This window comes from Antedon mediterranea, chromosome 2, assembly GCF_964355755.1.
Source record: "Antedon mediterranea chromosome 2, ecAntMedi1.1, whole genome shotgun sequence".
In the NCBI taxonomy this organism is placed as follows: Eukaryota; Metazoa; Echinodermata; class Crinoidea; order Comatulida; family Antedonidae; genus Antedon; species Antedon mediterranea.
Window position 1 is genome coordinate 2,873,780 of NC_092671.1, and position 18,519 is coordinate 2,892,298.

The 18,519-nt window shown below is 33.0% G+C and overlaps 1 protein-coding gene across 1 annotated transcript; it reads left to right on the forward strand.

Moving 5' to 3' along the window:
• The first annotated feature begins 453 nt into the window (after nt 1-453).
• Nucleotides 454-8,138, forward strand: LOC140040058 (monocarboxylate transporter 12-like). The gene is made up of 6 exons (XM_072085713.1): nt 454-685; nt 3,409-3,705; nt 4,504-4,850; nt 5,263-5,491; nt 6,100-6,243; nt 6,608-8,138. The coding sequence occupies exons 1-6, from the start codon at nt 532-534 to the stop codon at nt 6,823-6,825; spliced, it is 1,389 nt and encodes a 462-aa protein (XP_071941814.1). The 5' UTR covers nt 454-531; the 3' UTR covers nt 6,826-8,138.
• Nucleotides 8,139-18,519: the final 10,381 nt, after the last annotated feature.

Here is an 18,519-nt window from a genome sequence, read left to right on the forward strand (position 1 = left end):
ATTAACTGGTGGTTTTGAGCAGAAATATCTATCACTAATTTTCACACGAAATAATCTTACGATAGAAAGAAAAACATCCATTATGAGTCCATACTGGTCCTAACTGGAAACCCATAATGAACTATGTTGTAATACACACTAACCATGACGTCAATTGTTTGTACTGTACTTTCGTTTTATGTTATAAAACCTACCACGGAGTCTTCGATTAATATTAATTCAATTTAAAAAAAAATATTATTTTTAATCATTTATTATTCCAAATAATGTGTTATTCTATGTAATATAATATATATAATAATAATTGCATTTTCCCACTGTTATGTGGAGATGTTTATCCCCTATATCATAAACGCTTATATGAGAAGAGTTCAATCACCTTCGATTGCGTAACATATCGAAGCTATAAAAGAGCCAAACAGCTGATCGCGCTTTGTTTCTCGTTAGTCGGCTGTGGACCGCGTTAGGCCTAATAACTGTCAAAAGATTGCTGTCGAAAAGACTGATATTCTGCTGTCAAACACCATCAACATGGGCCTACAACACGCGCTGTACAACAACTGGGGCTGGGTGCTGGTTATCTGCTCATTTGTCATCACCATTCCTCTTCATGGAATCGAATACAGTTACAATTCGTTAATGGTCTGGTTTCAAGATGAATTCGGTACAAGCAAATCTGAAACAGGTACGAACACTTTTTCTAAGATTAGTAATAATTCATATTTTACTCATGTATTTCATCATTTAATTTTATATTTTAGTGTAAATATAGGTTAATAATTAATTATCATAAAAAATAGTTATGATAACTAATTAATGTTTATGTTAATTATTTTAGGTCTATAATGCATATTTTACTACGGTTAAACTTGGATTCTCTATTGTTTTATAAACCATTAAAAAAAAGTCTCCGAAGTCTCTCTAAAATGTTTTTATATTTTTAAAATATTCATTTTGTTATGTAGTAGGCCTACTGTATCATGCATTAGGCCTAACATTAAGACATTCATTCATATTCAATTATTACTATACTACGTTTTGTTTTATAAACCATAAAAAGTCTCTCTAAAATGTTGTTAATTTTAAAAATATTCATTACAACATATTTCATTTTGTTATGTAATATCATGCAAATACCTAACATTATTAAGACATTACTACATCATTATACAGGATCGTATTAAAAAGATAATTGCCTTCCGTAATGTATCTTTTTTAAAGACCATTGTCTAAGGACCTGAGTTAGACAAAGGCACCTGTAATAGAATATCTTAATTTTTTAAGCAAACACCATTACAGAGCCTTAATTTTGATGACCTATAACATTTTAATTAATTTCTATACAGAGGGTTATTTAATTTTGATGTGGCTAGATTCATCCAGTTTTAGCCATCAAACTATTATTAAAGAATTCACATTCAGTTGATTACACCACATACATAGTCAGCATACACAAAGCATGGACATTTCGTCAAAAATTTCGCAATTCTTAGTAATTGTTATTAGGCCTATTAACCGTTTATTTCACAATAGATCCTTTCAGAATAGAACTGGTAGAACTTCACATTTAAATGAGAAGTTCTAATCAGCCAATCAGATACGAATATTTTTTGTTACTAAGGGTTTTTTTTTCTCCTCTCCTTAAATTGCAATTTTTGACGCATTAAAAGGTTCGAAGTCCGAAGTCGAATCTATAATCTATTGTCAAGGTAAATTAATGTTACCAGGCTTGTTATTAATTAATCTAAAGCCATACCCGGCTGTTAAAAAAAGTCGTATAACTGTTACTAATTTTTATTATACCAGCTTATAATTTTGCCTGCCACCTAATCTTTAAACGTCTTACGATACGAGAGGCTTATATTGGCCTATTCCTAATTTGCATACGATTTTTTCTCGGTTCATGTTCTTGACCAATCACTAACGTAATTTTCTTGTTGCTATGCTTGACCATGGATGAATACAATAGACCTAACAATGATTTTATTTTGTTTTGTGAGGAAGTAAAGAGGCCAGTGGTTAATGCATATTTCATTGTTAATTCAATATGCGGATAATTTGTTCTAATACGGTATTAATTATGTGATTCTCCTGCAAATTGATTTTATAAATGTCAGATTTTGAAAATTATTCCGGAAAAATCTATTGTCTTTAATATACTGAATATTCATTTTCTTAATCTTTATACAGTGTATATGTGTTTGATTCTCTTTATAAATGTCAAATTTTGAAAATCATTATACAGTAAACTTCAGGACATATTCGTGACACCTTCGGGACACCTTCGGGATCGACCTACAAAGTGTATATGGGCCGTTTTCATTTTAGGCCTATGTTAAAACAAAAATGTATCATTCGTTCGTTTCACAGGAAAGTGTCCCGGGGTGTCCATTAAATGGTGGTGACCCGAAAGGGGACTTAGTGTCTAATTAAAAATAGTATTGCGTATACACATTGAAATTATTTTAGGCGATTATCTTTTTAATGATATGAATCTATGGAATTAATTTGTGATTCATCCAAATCAAAATTAGTAAAACGTTAAATTATTAAAGTTTGACCTATGGAACCATAACAAAGTGGATGGCCAAGGACACGAGCGGACACAAATAACTATTGTTGTCTTATGTTTATAACGATTGGTAGGCTAATTAACCTATCCAGGTAACCAGTGTATACGCATGCGCAATTAATTAGCATACAATCGTCTAATACATTGCCTATATTAGGCGAGTATACTTTGGATTGCCTTGGTAATTCGGTATTGTAAAGTAATTTAATGCTCTATAGGTTGCAAAGGGCTCACTAGCGCATCCTGACTTTCAGCACCACTTACAAGAATAACCAATACATGTTGGCTGTAATCTTTCGCAATGACATCCGCATATCCCGTTGTTTTCGTTAAAGGAAATACCAGCTAATAATCTATTTTTACAATACAATAAATAACCTGGCTGCGACACATATTTGACAGTATATTGATCGTTTCGAAATATACACTTTATGTTGATCATTTTGATAAGAACATGAAACTGATAATGTGTCACGTGCTTGAAACATTATAAAGTGACATTAGTCATGTGAACATCACGTGGGCTCGTTATCACCTAATAAGATTATGATGATCATCAAAACACCATTTTTAATAGGCCTTATACATAATGACACATTGTTAATGGAAGGTGGGAAGGGTGGGGAGGGGATAATTAATAATTTGGTTATGACGAACCTATATAATACTTTGAGTATACAAAAAACTTAAAGTTTACAATAAACAACATAGGCTTACGTTTATTATAGTATCAATTTTAAAATATGTTTTTATAATTTTCTAATTAAAGACGCCGACTATATTTTAAAATTATGAAAACACTTTTTATCAACTTAATATCATTTTATATTTTTCAGGTTTGGCAGGAACCATCGCGATTGGACTTTTGTCTTTGTCGTCACCGATCTCGTTCTACCTCATGGAATACTTTTCAACGCGTGCCATTGTCATGCTCGGCATGGCTATGTGTTCCGCTGGACTTTTCGCATCCTCATTCGTGACGTCACTCCCGTACCTGTACTTCACGTATGGCGTAATGTACGGAATGGGTTCAAACTTCGCACACGTACCAGGTTTAGCGTTAATTATTAAATATTTTCCTAAGAAACACACCGTCAGTTCTACGTGCATTGCGCAACTCGGTGCAAGTGTTGGTAAGTAACCTTTCCTCCACACACACACGCACACCCACCCACCACCCCCCACCCACACACAACTACCACACGTCATTTGACTTTAAGACTAGGCCTACACGAAAAAAGATAAGCTCATACGCTATCGCAGTTTCGCAGTAGCGTCAACCTTAACTGCGCCCAACACAAATGCATTATTTGGTCTATTTGGGAACTAATGACAATATCATGAATGACAATGGATACAAGTTAGTGATTACAAGTAAACAATACGAGTACGATTTCATCCTAATTGTCCAAGCCTGCCAACTTCCTTAAAATTAATTGTACCTTATCAAACAGCATTTTTAATTGCGTGCTGAGTGACGGATGACTATACAACGTCATCAATTACCTCCCTAACTTAATGAATCGTTCACAATGAAATTAAACTATTAACTTAACTAAAACCAATGAAGTTGAAAATGAAATAATTCCTATAAAAGAACAAAGTCAACAATTACAACCCCAACCCCCTCGGCCAAACATTGTGTAAGAAAAAACAACGTAAATATAATTGGTTAGGAATAGAATATCATGCTATAATACCTACAGTCTAGGTCCTAAACGGCGTTTTGGCTTAATTTTGGTAAAAATATAAACATTTTGCCACATTTGGCGTTTCATACTTGTGGCACCTTTCGTAAAGAAATACAAAAAAGACAACACTTGGTCCACAATCTAAACGAAACAGTTTTGTATCAGACCTCCATCTTTAATACCATTATGATCGACGGTAGTTTCTTCTTTGTATTTACTTTATCGTTATATTTTCAATAGGTGTGATTGCACTGCCAGTAATCGTTGAGACAATGTTTGGTCAACTTGGATGGAGAGTTTCCCTAAGGATTTTTGCCGGAGTTCTACTGATGACGGGAACGCTGGGAATTGTGTTCGTACCCCCATCAGCAGTCGATGAACGCCGAAATTCCAAAGAGATTGAATCTCTGAAAGACCCTGAAAAGGACAGAGCCATGCTGGAGAAACAAGGCCTAGAAAAAATTGAATTACCAAAGAAAAGTTTCGTCAAACGATACAAGGATTTTATGTCTCAAACTAAGTTCTGGGTGACAGAACTGCTATTCTTCACAATGGCAGTCGGAGTGACAATGAGTTTAACGAATATTGTAAGCATTAGAACGAAATATAACCATAACAAATGATTGAACGTCATGCGCAAGCGCTGGATTCAAATTTACATTCACGATGGCGCGCGTAAGCACAACTCAAGTGAGTTCCGCCAATCAGGTCAGGTGAACTAACGCTTGACATTGGCGCGATCACGTCCTTGTATTGCTTCCAAATGGGAACCAAGCTTCATAGTTATTAGACAATGTTTCCGCAATTTTCTGAATTAAACAGAAATTATATTTTTGTTTTGCCAAAAGATAATTGTAAATTTCCTAAAAACAGAATTATTTTGATATTATCGTAACTCGATTATAGGATATTATTGTAACTGATTATGTTTTCAACATGACGTGTGAACTTCATTCAAGCCAAACTAATTTGTGTCTTTGGTTTTTTTTCTTCTTCTAGGGAAGCTTTCTATCCGAGACGTCATTAAGCGAAGACATGCAGGTTTTGGTGTTAAGTGTGATGGGTACCGGTGATTTGGCTGCCCGATTGTTTGTCGCCATTTTTGTCGAGCGTCTTCCATTTTCTAGGACAACATATTTCAGTATTTCCTGCCTTATTGCTGGTGTTCCTTTCTTTTTCTTAGTTGCTGCGTCCGATTCAGTTCCACTTCTTATTGGACTATTAATTTGTAAGTTAATGTTATGATTAAATGTAGACCTATTAGTACTAATAAATTGAATAAGATTTCAACCATCCCAATTGACAAGTTAGACGATTGATTGAAACTGATGTTCTCCACTCTAGGCGAATCTATTCGCGCGAATAAACCATTCCTGCACTCAAAAGCTTTGTCCCCACTATAGGAGCCTTGCAACGTACGGAAGAACATACACAAGTATAATTTGACCAATCACAACGCGACGATGAATCTTATCTATCGCGTCGTCATTGGATCAAATTTACGTTGCGCTTACGTCTTTGCGCATTATTTTCGTGATAAAGTATATGAAATGAATACGCATGCGCATAAACCAATGTTTTCTTTGAAAAACATTCTTCACTCGCAAATATGCTTTTGCTAAATGAAGTAAAAATTTTGATAATGGATGGTATGGATTAAAAACCAAACTTATTGGGCGGAAAAGATTCGTTTACATCCGATCGTTAAAATACTCTTAATCATGTTTTAAAAATCATGCGACGACCTAATCATATTCTCTACTTGGCACGATAATACAACCCACAGTTATTAATTTATATCATACTAATTGAATGTATTTTTTTTCTTTCTTGCAGTAATTAATTTTGGTAGAGGTAGCTTATTTGGTATGATTGTTTCTGTCGGCGTGGAGATTTTTGGCGCGGAAAATTCAGACGAGTCAACAACAAGCGTATTCTTTGCGTTTGGTCTCGGTGGTCTGCTCGCTGCTCCTGTCGGTGGTAAGTAAACAAAAATTTAAAATTGTTTCAACATCAAACAATGTTGACCTTTTTTATATAATAAAACAATAAATAGAATCCAACATTTAGGACACCGGGATACAATATATTCATGGTATAACACTAAGACAGCCAACCCTCTACTCGAAGAGGGACACTGTCCCGAAAGTGTCCCCTTTATAGGGGTCCTAGTAATAGTATAATTTGTAAATTCAGCAAAAGTCAGCAAAAGGCATACCGTATTACGACAAAACAATGTAATGTCATATTTTTTCATCAACAACGACGTCCTAGATAACGACGACGGTACTGTTTGATATTTAAACAAAATGTTAAACATTTCGTTATTTTTTTTCTTTTTTAGGTGCAATTTCCGATGCAACAGGAACATACATGGCAACTTTCTACTTTTGTGGTACATTGTGTGTGTTAGCGTTTGTAATTGCAACCATTCTTGCGAAGTTAAGACGGAATGCTAAGTACAAACTATACGAAGCTTCCACCGAATCACCGATCGTCTACGTTTTCCCGGGCGTAAGCAGCGGAGCTGAAGAATACGAAACGTATATCACGTCAGTTTAAGTGGGCCTACAATCGAAACATATATCACGACAGTTTAAGTGTGCCTACAACCGAAACGTATAGGCCTATCACGTCCGTGGGCCTACAACCGCGCCCTTATCGTCCAAACTCGCAATAAAAATAAATGAACGTTATGTACACGCATTTATCATGTATATAGTTGTTAACTTATTCGCTTTATACCTCTTTTTATATTTTGTAAGAAGTGTAGATATTAGAAAGACAAAAACGCCGTTATTTTGTTATCGTCTTGCCAATAACAAAATTGTCAAAGAGCAATGAAAAATTGAAAATGAAAAGTGCGTATAATGATTAATATAAGAGCCTTGTAGTAAAATAAATTTTGAAATATGGAATAGTTTTTTTAGTAATACTATTTTTAATATAAAATTATTTTTACAATTGATTGATGCCGTGAACCAGTAGCAGAAATGTTACTATTTTTAAAGAATATTTTTTATATACTAAACTATGTTACTGTGTTTCCAATACACCTTTTATAATGTTGTTATTTTGTTAGTAGAAATGTAAAGAATTTCCTTCCGGTTATAATATAAAGACCAGCAATAACTTTACATTTCAAAAATTTAATATCAATAATAAAAGGGTATTGACGTTATGTGCTAATTTGTTTGAAGTAATGTGTTAATTATTTATAAGACAAATATGGAAAAGTAAATCGTTGGATGTTTATTTAAATATAAACAGTGATATTAAATAATGAATAACAATCTACTATTGACACTACTGCAGTAAATGTCATGTTATGATCCAGTAACTTTCCATACAATATGTATAGGATACTCTTTATTGAAATTGACGCATAAACGCTGCAAAAGCCATACAATTTCTGCAGACATTAATACATTTACTGCAGTAATAGTAGCGATTGTTTTGAAAACAGATTATTATTTTTTGTCTTGATTAGTTTTTAAAAGTTTGTCTACAATATTAAATATCTACACTGTGCATTCCTTTTTACAGTAAATTATCTTAGGTCTATTATTTGTGAATTAAAATAGATATATATTGTTATGTTGCCTACTGCCTTACACACATTGAAAGGCTTAAATTATCTATGAATTAACTGTACGTTTTTTTCTATATTTTAGACATTTTTGTATAATGATAACAGTCTTAAGTGATAGTATTTTATTGTAATCACTTTAAGAAACCTGTTATAAAATTAAATTTTGACAGTTTATAGTATGTTTAATCATGGAGGTATAATATATATTTTATACCTCCATGGTTTAATCATAGAATGAACTATTATTATTAATAAAGTGACACGACTACTAACTACAGTATTATTGTTGTTTATATGTGTTGCGTTACTATGCCGTTCCGTGATCTCAATACAACGACGACATGTTAGCTTAATTCAGAACTTAATCACATTGATGGACTACTAATCAAGTACATAACATTCACTGACCCACCAGTACCAGCAATGAACCCCGGATACTAAGATTACAACGTATTTATTACCAGTGTGCATTACGTAACTAGTTTAAATTAATCACGCATAAAGCTACATTCACACTTGTTGCGTTTTACGGAACGGAAAACGGAACAATGGAAAATCATATTATACAGAATTGAACGGCGTCGTCTTCCGTTCCGTGAAACGGATGAATTACGATGAGTTGAACTAGCGCCATCACAATTGTTAGGCCTATAAGTTATTGTTTTCAAATATTCTTAATAATAAAATAATTGTTTTTTTTTTCTTTCTATGAAACCTTCTTTTATAAAAAAAATGATCACAAAAATATAGGTAGAAAGAAATTGGCATCCTTTAAGAGCATGTGTGTAAGAGCATGTGTGTAAGGAGCCTTATCGATAACAAAATTCAAATAATAAAATAATACAATATTTTGTGTGTACAGAAAATGGAAGAAGAACTTAAAGACCTAGGCCTACTTAGTACTTGTTTTTTTTTTTTTTTTTTGCGCGCTTAATTTATATAAACTTAACAAAGTTAAGTCATTCGGCATGAGAGGGCGTACTACGATTTAATTACAACATACGGTAATAATAATACAAAAAATTGTATTATGGCGGTGTAACTTTAGTTGGCCTGAAGCATGGTTGGACGCAACGCTTCGACGTAGGCGCGCCTCAAGTGAGTTGACCAATCAGGTCCATCGAATCGTGATTGGTCAAGTCCAACCAAGCCGGAGGCTAATTAGCAATGACCGACAAAGATACATTGTAAAGAAACACAAATACAAACCCAAAACGTAGGCCTAATTTAGAACGAAGTCATTCCTTGATTAAATATGAATAATTAATCTGTATGTGACTATTTCTGGAAATTAACATATTTCAGGCCATATTAATGGTTATATTAATATTGATATTATGAATTAACCTTTTCTGGGTAAATCTCAGTGGATTATTAATAAATACTTCATTGACTATGACAAATATAAGGTACTTTGCATTGTACACTGTAAAGCAAATTAAAAAGAATATTAATGCTTAAATTATAAAGAAAGAAGGGATGGGAGGGAGTAAATTAATTAGTTAGAAGGAAGAACCGACTCGGTAATCTATGGATTAAGGTTATTTTGGCGGTCCACACATCGATACGTCATCAATGACGTCAAATGCATAATGACGAATCAACAGGGTATTACAATAAATATTCTTTCTTTGAATTTCAGTTTGGTTTGTGATATAAGATATATTTAAAAATAATTTTTACAAATTTTCTTGATGAATATGCCACTTTAATGTCACATAATAGCTATTGACCTTGACCTAAATTTGGATCGAAAAAAAAAATTATTTACTTGAACAAATTTAAAGCAAGAAATATTCAAATTGGTTTTTGGTTGAATTTAATACGGTAGTTTATTTTGTCTTTTTATAAACGAAAACATATTTTTTTGTAATTATTTTTTCTACGGAAGTGATTAACTTTATTAAACTATAAAATGGCCTATTCAGAGTCTTAAAAAAAAAAAAAATCTTCATTTTCATGTTTTTGGGGGACAATACATCTTTAACTAAAACAGTGGAAATTTGGATTAGGCCCACTCACAAACCCACGGCACACCCGACATTACAGCACCCATCCAGACCACCACATCGGCAGACGACACCCTAACTCTTTTCGAATAGTGTACCATGAGAGGAACTAAATAATTCCTCCATAAAGTTCTATAAAGCCCTGTCTACACTATAAAACTAGTTTGACAAAAATTTTGTAATGTGCCCAAATATGGTAGTGATATGCTTAAATATGACATCATCATGTCTATATATGGGCACATCACATTTTTTGTCACATACAATTTGATAGTGTAAACAGAGCTTTAGATGACTACTACAATTGATTCAATATCCGTGAATGTACATCCGGTTCTGTATAATTAACCTATTGTTGTATATTTATAGCACTGCAAATATTTACAGTTACAATGTCGTAAATGCAAACATTCATTTAATTCAGACATTCATAAAGTGTGTTTATTGCGTAATAGTAGACCCTATTTATTTGTTAGAAGGGGATATGCTAGACAGACCTTTATTTATCATTTCAAACACATTTCAAACATTAAAATATTCATGCTATTAAAACTTAATTAATTTTGATATCAGTCATTTAAACAGTCACACATTTTCAATCTCTAAGGTGGTTTTTAGTCGCGTGTACTCTCAGCTTACAATGTCGGTCGGTCGGTAAATACTAAGGTTGTGTTTATGAACATTTAAAGTATCTGGATATTCTAGAGGTCTCTCCTGACAAGGCTAAATCAAAATTCTCCCTACCGTTTACAGACTTCTAGTTATCCGGCTACTCATGGCCTTATTTTCAGCCTGATTTGCATGATTATCATTATTATTATAAAATACATTGTTTAATCCAGCAAGGTCGCCTTCAACTCCCCTGTTTTAGCACGCGACTCCAGCCATGTATATGGCCTTGTGTTTTGCCTTGTGTTTTTGAACATTTATTTTATTTTATACGTATCCATCCAAACAGCGAGAAATTAGTCCATTACAGGATGGATAAGCCAATTTACACAGACGAGCGGTAACGGTATGGTTATTTCTTATGACCGTTTACACACAATGAGGAGCGGTTTCCACTCAGGATAGATAGTAGATTCTTTGTGGGTTAAGCTATTCGGTTTATAGTCGCGTGCAACTCTCAATATGTCGGTCGGTCACGTCGGTAAACAATAACTTGAGCACGCGACTGCAGCCATGTATATGGCCTTGTTTCGCTTACCGTTACCGCTCGTCTGTGTAAATAGACAATCTGTAAGCACGCGACTGCAGCCATGTATATGGCCTTGTTTCGCTTACCGTTACCGCTCGTCTGTGTAAATAGACAAGCTGTAACGGTAATACAAATATAGAATCTATGTTATTCCTTACGTTATTCCAACGAGGAGCGGACGGGCGGTTTCTGCTGAGGATAAATACAGAATCTACGTGGGACAAGTTACGCGGTTTTTCGCTCTTACCGTTCCCGCTCGCCTGTGTAAAGTGGATAATAATATAATTGATCGTGACTCATTTGAGACTTAAGTTTGGTTCCCACTTGGCCGTAACGTAAGGACGAGGCATAACACAAGTGAGTTGACCAATCACACAGCGACAGTTTGTACGATCCATCGCGTCGTGATTGGTCAAATTACTTTCATTGCGCTTACGTTCGTGCGTTGCGTCCTAGATGGAGTTGAGCATAGTCGTGAGTTACAGCCCTGATACTAAGTTAAGAACTATAGACCTTGAGATTGGAAGGAAAGCACGCTTAAATACCAAGCTAGAACTCCACTAAGTTAGACATTGACGTATTTCCCCACGCACTAAAACACCAATCATATTAGTAAAACAATAATTAGTCGAAATCCCACCAGAGCGATTTGCATGTTAACTAATATAAGATGTTACTAAGTTTATGAATATTTTCATGAACTATTATTAAATCATATATACGAAATTAAATCGCCCTTAAGTGGAAATTAACTAGAATAAATTGTATATTCATTTATTCAATAGCATTTACATTTATCTTTCCTTTAAATTTCCATTTATATAAAAGAATGCACCGATCCGCAACTATCCAATATCATCCCAGGACCACGGCCGTTCACAATGCATTCGGAATTTAACGTATGTCTTCGTTGTATACTTTTCTTAACAGTTATTTCAATCTTAATCTTTCCAACAAGTAAGTATTTTCTGATTATTTTTTTTCTGATTTTTTTTTCTTATGATTTTTAAAAATTTTATTTTTAATAACGCTATAGTAATAACATTTCATTCGTGTTTCCAATATGTTCATTTGGTTTTTATTGTTTTTTTATTCATGTAAAACCAGAGAATGCAAAGTTGATTTGTTTGTATTATTGCACATTCCTCTACATAATCACATTTTAGAACCGCATGACTTGACTATTTAATATCTTGTATTTTGTCTAAAAAAATAAATCTTCGTGTTCTGTGAGAAGCATAAAAGTGCATGATCGCAATCGTTAATAGTTCTAGTCTTTTTGAGTTTTATTTTATCAATATTTAATCAAATATTTACCTTTTTAGAGTTCGACATAATAGCTAATTGGAAATCCCCTTAAAAAACGTCAGACTTTTTATTTGGCCTAATAGGCCTCAAGACAGGTGTACTACAGTAGTGTTAAGATAATGTTGTGTAACTGTATGTGTATATTCTTAGTGTACCATATTTTAAACTTTTTAAACGATTGTTAATGTTTTGCATTAGGTACATTTTAGAGTATTTTAACGTATTTTATTTATTAAAATGTTTTCTATTTTTATGAGTGCGGCTCGTAAACAAATAAAAAATCCCGGATTGGGATAGGCCTAATAACATTAAATTAAATCTAAATTGTTTGTTCCACAGTACACAAATTTGTAGTTTCTTCAAAAATAATTTTTTATTTTCATCCAAAAATACTATATTAAGTTAGTGTTTTTTATTTCGTTTGTATTCGTTTTCCTTTCTGTCGAATTCTCTTTTCTTGTTTACACATTAGTATGCATTCACCTCAGGCTTGACGGTATTGTGTTACACTCCTTCCGTTAGTAATTAGAAACAAAATATGGCTGTTTGTTAAAAACGACAAAAAAAATGCAAGTCGTTGTCCATCTCCCGCGGCGAGTTACCATCTGAATTAAAGAGAGTAATACAGCAGCACGCGGGAATATTCCGACCAACAAGTGAACATGATATTGACAAAATACACCGATAGATAAAAATAATGCTTAATTTTAATTGCTCATGTTATAATATTTCACGTTTCATTTACAAACATTTTAAATTAGAGAAGGATCCAATTTTCAAAGTCACAACTTTTTGTAAATTTAATTTAAATTTATTTAACTAACTCGATGAAAACCGCCACTAACAGGTTTGATAAACATAAAACAAGGTATAATAAAGAAACATTTTAACCAATAAATCGAAAACAGATCAATCAAATACAATAAATCATATTTCATTCTCTTGATTTTTTTAAACAAACATTTTAACATTTAGCATTAAGTGTAGCGAAAAGGTTTTTAGATACTATTATATTTGCAAGATAACAGCTTTTCTCTCAAGATTATAAATTACAGATAAAGCCATCTCTATCCACTTCCTACCGACGAAATTAGTAGGACAACAATATTTCTTCTTTTTTATGAAACGAATGAATGCTGTTTGAGGACATACCTTTACAATAGATACTACTTTATAGCAGAATTTTAAAATGAATTTTACAACACCCCAATGGATTATAATGACCAACCCGTAGGTCGACGTAACATTCAACATACACTCCATACTTTTTCACCCACGAAGTGCACTATTGATACACATGCTAGCAAATAGACTAACTAATGACATTTTTTAACAAATCCCACCTAGGCAACCGGTTATTTTCATCTACTACACTCGTGTCTTTCGTTTGTTGAATTGAATATATCAGAGCTGACAAATGCAAAAGATAGTAAACCAAGCACTAATAATAACAAAGTTCGTTGCTCGTCTAAAGATGACATGTTTTTTTTTCTTATGATGTATCGTATACACAATTGTAGGCTGCGCTGATCATCTATATATAAATTTACGTAAGGGCAAAATAGGTAAATTTATAGACCCTTGGAGAATAAACAGAAATAGTATTGTAATGCTATACAATACTGCAAATAGGTATTAACCACTTTTGATCGCCATTTGAATCAAAAGTGTGTTGGTACTGTTAAATATAATATAAACAAATATACTAATAAACTTTATCACTGTGAGTGTGGGTAGCCCCTACTTTTAGATTAAACACATAATAATATAATACTTTATTACTGTCGGTTGTTTCTCAACGTTTGTATTAATTAATAATTACAAAAATATAAACGTATTAGTGGTCTTTAAATGTACTTTACTATTTCAATCGACCATGAGACAGTGACAGTTTTAATAAAGTATTAAATCGGAAATGTTTTACTCTATTTAGTGGTATATTATTTATAGGCCTATAAAAAATATTTCGTTACTGAGAGTGGATAATAAAGAAATATATTAAAGAACCATTTAATATAAAGAATATATTAAAAAATTGTTCCTCTTTGTACCTATCCTCATCCCCAACGCTCAACTCTAATGTTAGATACAAAACCCTAAACTCTAATAGATACAAAATTGGGTTTGTTTAAATGAGTCCAAATAACAAATTTGGACTAATTTGTGACAAGTTTCTAGGTGCTAATTTTGGTTGACTACATAAATCACTGTGTCTATTTATTTGTTTCTGTAAAAGACAATGTTTTATAGTCCTGCCGTACGTACATTTGAAATCGCCAGTTTTTTTACGCTGAAATTACTACCGGTATGTATTCGAGAACCATCTGTGGGCACGAACTAGATGGTACGCGAGCGAAGCGAGCGTACCATCTAGTCTATATATAAATTTACGTAAGGGCAAAATTCGGTAAATCGCGCCTTACTTCTAGAATTTTTACTCGATGGTATATAAAGTTGGTTCGTACTTTCGGTACTGATTTTAAACACCTGATGTAACCCTGTTTACTAATTAAATTAAGTTAGATAATTAGTTATTGACGATTAAAACGAATTTAGGTTCAACGATTTGCCCCAAATAGGGGTGTTTCCGATCGTGGTATACACTGTCTAATGGATGTCCATCTTGAAACATACCCGCCACAAAAATGCGAGGAGGCTTCAAATTTTCCTATCTCCTCCTACGATAATTGTTTTTAATAGCTGAAAACCGGTTGAACAGCTAGAGTACAGCATCATAATGTTGAAGACAGGCCGATTTTCTTAAAAAAATACTATTTTGATAGATTTAATATACGATTATACAAATGTATTGATTTGCGATGAATGGAACATTCCAATCTCTGTTCGACAAGTTTCTCTCTGCTCCACAAGTGTCTATTCCCTCAGGCGTCGTAAAGGCAAGTACTGTATACTCATAACAGAAATTCGATCCATTTTTTTTTTCAATCTGTACTGCCGAGGTTGGATATAGATTTTTTTAAACGGATAATGAGTTAGCGTTTTCAGTCGCCGTATATTATGTACAAATCTTTATTATTGCAGTTAAACCACCCACATCATCACCCTTCCCTCACTGGCATGAGTAGTAGTAGTAACTAAGTTAAGTTAGATAATTTAATATTTATTGACGATTTAATCGAATTTATGATTTGCCCCGAATAGAGGTGGTTTTCACAAATTGTTTTACATTATATAAACATATACACGTCATAGTGATGTATCGTTACATGTACTGTACACTTTCAATCGACTAGGACGGTGATAGTTTCAACAAAGTATTACATCGCAATGTTTTACTGTGTTTAGTGGTATATTATTTTTAATATTTCCTTACTAAATGGATAAAGAATATATTTAAAAATTGTTCCTCCTTGCACCCATCCTCTTCCCCATCCCTCAACCCTAATGTTACATACAAAACACAACTTATTAAGTTTGTTTAAATTTGACTTAAACAATTTTAAACAGTTTCTCTTGCGGAAGGAATTCCCAGGGTGCTAATTTTAGTTGAGTACATAAATCAAAGTGTCTATTTATTCGTTCCTGCGGTACGTACATTTGAAATCGCCAGTTTTTTAACGCTGAAATTATTATGTATTCAAGAACCATCTGTGGGCCCGACCTAGATGGTACGCGAGCGAAGCGAGCGTACCATCTAGTTCTAATTCAATTTGCCTACTGCCTTAAAAAAGAAAGACGCGACATAGATGATTTTGACGTTAAACATGTCATATGGCCTAAGGAGACAGTATATGAATTTAATTTAAGACTATAATTATTTTCAAATTATTTGTAATTAAATCATGTCAATACAATTTTTTAATTAAAATTTGTTCAAACAGCTTTAATATTTGTATTTAATGAATGAATTTTATTTATTTGTTTAACCGCATGATGAGTTATAATATTTTTGTTTCATTTTTTTTTAAAGATGGTGGCAATAGGTGTAGTGATAGGTGCAGCGGATCCGACCAACAGTGTAGAAAAATCTGTTCTCAAATTGGCGGGAAACGTAAGGAAAACACATTTAAAAAAACAAATTTATAATTTGCAGATATATTTCAATAAAATAAAACATTATCAACATTGTACTTTTTTACTGAAAGTAATCATTACACAATATAGTTCTATAAAACCGTTTTGAGTGCGAATATTTTCATTCAGTATTGATGGAAACTGCGGGGCGACCTAACGTATAATAATGTTGTTAAATGGTTTGCATGGAAACTAAACACACAAAGTTGGGTTTGTCAATCTGCACAGATTCAGAAACATTTGAGCACGCGCAACCTTTTTAGAATGAAAACACTTTTGGAACTTCGATTTAAACATTAAAACTCGTTTGTCTTCTTAGGTTCGGGAGTCACAGATTTACAAAGTTTAAATACAGACAAACAGGTTGGTATTGTTTGCTACTTCGTAACAATTACAATTACTACTTCGCAAGTAAAAGTTACCACTTCGTAAGTAAAAGTTACTACTTCGTAACAGTTACTACTGCGAAAGTAACTGTTGCTACTTCGTAAGTGACAGTTACTACTTCGTAAGTAACAGTTACTACTTTGTAAGTAACAGTTAGTACTTTGTAAGTAAAAGTTACTACTTCGTAACAGTTACTACTGCGAAAGTAACTGTTGCTACTTCGTAAGTAACCGTTACTACTTCATAACAGTTACTACTTTGTAAGTAAACAGTTAGTACTTTGTAAGTAAAAGTTACTACTTCGTAACAGTTACTACTGCGAAAGTAACTGTTGCTACTTCGTAAGTGACAGTTACTACTTCGTAAGTAACAGTTACTACTTTGTAGGTAACAGTTACTACTTCGGAAGTAACAGTTACTACTTCGTAAGTAACAGTTACTACTTCGTAAGTAACAGTTACTACTTCGGAACAGTTACTACTTTGGAAGTAACAGTTACTACTTCGGAACAGTTACTACTTAGTAAAACTAGCGACGCAACGCAAGGACGCAACGCAACGTATAGCTTGGTTCCCACTAGAACGTGACGCAAGGACGTAAACGCAACGCAAGCGTTTACCAATGACAAGCGAAGTTATAGACAGTTAGCAATCACAAGCGAATAAGCCATGCCATCGCTTGTAATTGGTCAATTCATTTGCGTTGCGTTACGTCCTTGCGTTGCGTCGCTAGTGGGAACCACGCTTAAGTGATTTGACAAATCACAAGCGATGGATTATTTGAACTGTCGCTTGCCATTGGTCAACACGCTTGCGTTGCGCGTACGTCCTTGCGTTACGTCCTAGTGGGAACCACGCTTAAGTAACCGTTACTACTGTACTTCGTATAAGTAGCATTTACTACTTCGTAAGTAACAGTTACTAGGCTACTTAGTAAAAGTTACTACTTAGTAACAGTTATTACTTCTCTAATTCGTAATAAAATTCATATTAAATAACGATGGTAAATATGCAATTAAAGCGTTATTAATGAAGTTAATGTATTAACAACCAAAATGTTTTACTAGGCGACGCTCTTGTTAATGATTATCAAATTTATAATTTCTATATTAAACATACATGTGTCAACGTTCACAACTTTATAAGATCAAATTAATCTTTGTCATATAACAATTTTTATTATTTTACCTCTCTTTTACTTTTAAGCCATTAAGTTACAACTTACTTGATAGTCGGCTACATTTGAATTCATTACGTCAAAAGAGAATTATTTTAGAGGTACGTATTAATTTAATTTAGCCAAATTTGGCAAAATTTTCACATAATGTTGCAACCTAATAATTCCTTTTACATTTATCATTTTAAACTCAGTTTACTGTTTGTAAATTTTCCAAAATTGTTGTTAAATATATTTCACAAATAAACACATCACAGTTTATGTCATACATCATATTTTATTATTGTAAATGTTTTTATTTTGCAGGTTCTACGAAAACACAAAAAATGAGCTTATTTTTCCACAATTTCACACAAAATTAGATGTACAGTACCCTCTGATGAATTACGTCACCACTAAAATTATCACCGAAACTGAAAATAATAGATAGAAATCTAAACCTATTTATTAATATTAAAGAATTAAAAATAAGTCTAACAGTATCCATATTGGAAAATATAAAAAGACAAAATGCGTTCTATATATAAATGATTAATGCGCATGTGCAGTTT